Source organism: Euprymna scolopes, chromosome 29 (genome assembly GCF_053919585.1).
Source record: "Euprymna scolopes isolate OS-2025 chromosome 29, ASM5391958v1, whole genome shotgun sequence".
In the NCBI taxonomy this organism is placed as follows: domain Eukaryota; kingdom Metazoa; phylum Mollusca; class Cephalopoda; order Sepiida; family Sepiolidae; genus Euprymna; species Euprymna scolopes.
The window spans coordinates 92,969,207-92,971,540 of NC_136510.1; the positions used below are offsets into that span (position 1 = coordinate 92,969,207).

The following is a 2,334-nucleotide window of genomic DNA, read 5'->3' on the forward strand; positions in this document are numbered from 1 at the left end:
TGGATGACATCCAGTTAAAATTTACTTCGTGTAGATTTATATATAGATTTCAAAGAAATATTCAGATTTCGGATAAACTTCAAACAGCATACCTGGCAGACTTTGGGATGATTCTGAAAGTATACTTTGCATGGTGGATAGAAAGAACGTGAAGATCGCAAGAAAGATAAGAAAATAATAAATCTGTTGGCGGGGAAAAAAGGTAAACCCCTTGAGAACGCCGCCATGTCAGTTTTAAAATGTTAGTGTAGAAAATAAGACGACTCGTATACAAAAAAAAACAAAAAAAAAACAAACAAACAACACCAAAAAAATAAAACGGACTTATATATGCTTATTTTTTTTTCTCTCTTGAAAAACCCGGCAGACATTTGGGATTTTTTTTTTTTTTGGTTTCTTTTTCTATTTCATATTTTTTTTTTTTTTTGCTTTCCTGTATTTCTTTTTCTTCTTTCTTTTTTATTGCTCCATTTTCTATTTCTTGTTCCTATTCTTTCTTAATTTCTGTTTCTCTTTTGTTTCTTTTTTTCTATTTCGTTTTTCTTTTTCTTTAATTATTATTTCTTCTATAGTTCTTTTTTTCTTTTCTTTCTTTTTTCCTATTCTTTCTTTTTTTTCTATTCTTTCTTTATTCCTATTCTTCCTTTTTTTCTATTCTTTCTTTATTCCTATTTTTTCTTTTCTCCTATTCTTTCTTTTTTTCCTTCTACTATTTATATTTATTTTGATTCTACTATTTCTTACTCGTTATTTTCTTTTTTTCCTTTCTCTATTTCTTTTATATTTTTTAAATTTTTATTCTTTTTTCTTGTTCTATTTTTTCCATTTTCTTCTCGTGCGTATTTCTTTTTAGTTTTTGTTTATTTTATGTATTCTTCTATTTAGATTTCTTTTTCTTTTTCTTCCATTTTCTTCTAATACGTATTTTACTTTTCTTTCGCTTCCGTTTTTTTTTTCTATTTTTTCTTTATATTCTTATACTAAGATTTCTTCTTTTTCTACTTCTTTTTGGATTTCTTCTATTTCCTTTCTGCTTTCGATTTCTTTTTATTTTTAAATTTCTTCTATTTTATCTTTGTATTCTTCTATTTAGATGTCTTTATCTATTTCTTTTTTTCTATTTCTTTTTTTTCTATCATTTTTTTTGTATTTTTCTATTTACATTTCTTCTCTTTCTGTTTATTTTTCGTTTTCTATTTCTCTTTTTTTATTTTTTCCTTCTTTTTCACTTTCTCTTTCGTCTTCTATTTATTCCCTTATTTTTTTTCTATTTAGATTTATTTTCTTTCCATTTCTTTATCTTTTTGTACCTCTTTATATTTTTTTTATATATTTTTTTAATTCTTCTGTTTAAATTTATTCTTTTTCCATTTCTTTTTTGTTCTTTTTACCGCTTCGTTTTTCTAAATCTACTCCTTCGTATTTTCCTCTAGTTTTACTTCTATTTGTTTTTTTTTGTTTTTTTTTAACTTAGATGACAATGTTGTTGAATGAGGATGTAAAACAACTAGAAAGAACGGTAACATAGACGTTTTCATCTATTTTATTTCAGTTTTATGTTTTTTTATGTGCCTCTCTTCAGTTGGGGAGTAAAACATTCAGTGGGGTAGCATAAAAAGTTTATTTTCTGGATAACATCCAGTTAAGACTTACTTACCTCGTACAGGCGCATATATATATATATATATATATATATATATATATATATATATATATATATATATTTCCCCCGTTCAAACGTTGAAGACAGATGAAAGACGAAGCGATAAAATTTTTCACTCACCTGAAAAACGAAGAAAAAACATTGAGATGAGAAGTTAAGTTAATTATAGACATTCATAAAAAATAAAAACAAAACATACGCAAAACGTTACACTCAATACTAGCAGCAATACCCGTCGATGCCTGGTAAAGATGTTGTAAAATAAAGGTGAGTCAACTGAATTCAGGGGCAACTAATACATAAAACAGAGCCATTTTTTGTTCATGTTTTTTTGTTTGTTTTGCTTTTATATTTTTTTAATTACATAATTATATAATTGATTTTTTTCGTTCGTCACATATTGCTCTTACTGACACTCATTACACCGGGAACATTTTTAATTGAACAGATTTTTATGAAATCACTCATCGTAAATTATATGTCAGTTGTTTTCATGGTCTATCCTCCTCTCTTCTCCCCTTACGCACATAAAGAGAACAAAAGTGTGTGCGCGCGAGAGAGATAGATTGATAGCTAGATAGATTGAGAGAGAGAGAGAGAGAGAGAGAGAGAGAGAGAGAGAGAGGATAAGTACACAAAAGGTGAGAGAACTTTAGGAAAAAGTGAAAAGG

The 2,334-nt window shown here is 26.9% G+C and overlaps 1 protein-coding gene across 2 annotated transcripts in view; it reads right to left on the reverse strand.

The window, feature by feature from the left end:
- Positions 1 to 397: 397 nt before the first annotated feature.
- The window catches only part of LOC145252783 (E3 ubiquitin-protein ligase PDZRN3-B-like), a 703,291-nt gene continuing 701,354 nt past the window's right edge, over positions 398 to 2,334 (reverse strand). For both annotated transcript variants that reach the window (XM_080112723.1, XM_080112725.1), the window contains one exon: positions 398 to 1,783. In XM_080112723.1, the coding sequence (XP_079968849.1) occupies positions 1,643 to 1,783 (141 nt within the window). In that variant the 3' untranslated portion in view covers positions 398 to 1,642. The remainder of the gene's footprint in view (positions 1,784 to 2,334) is intronic.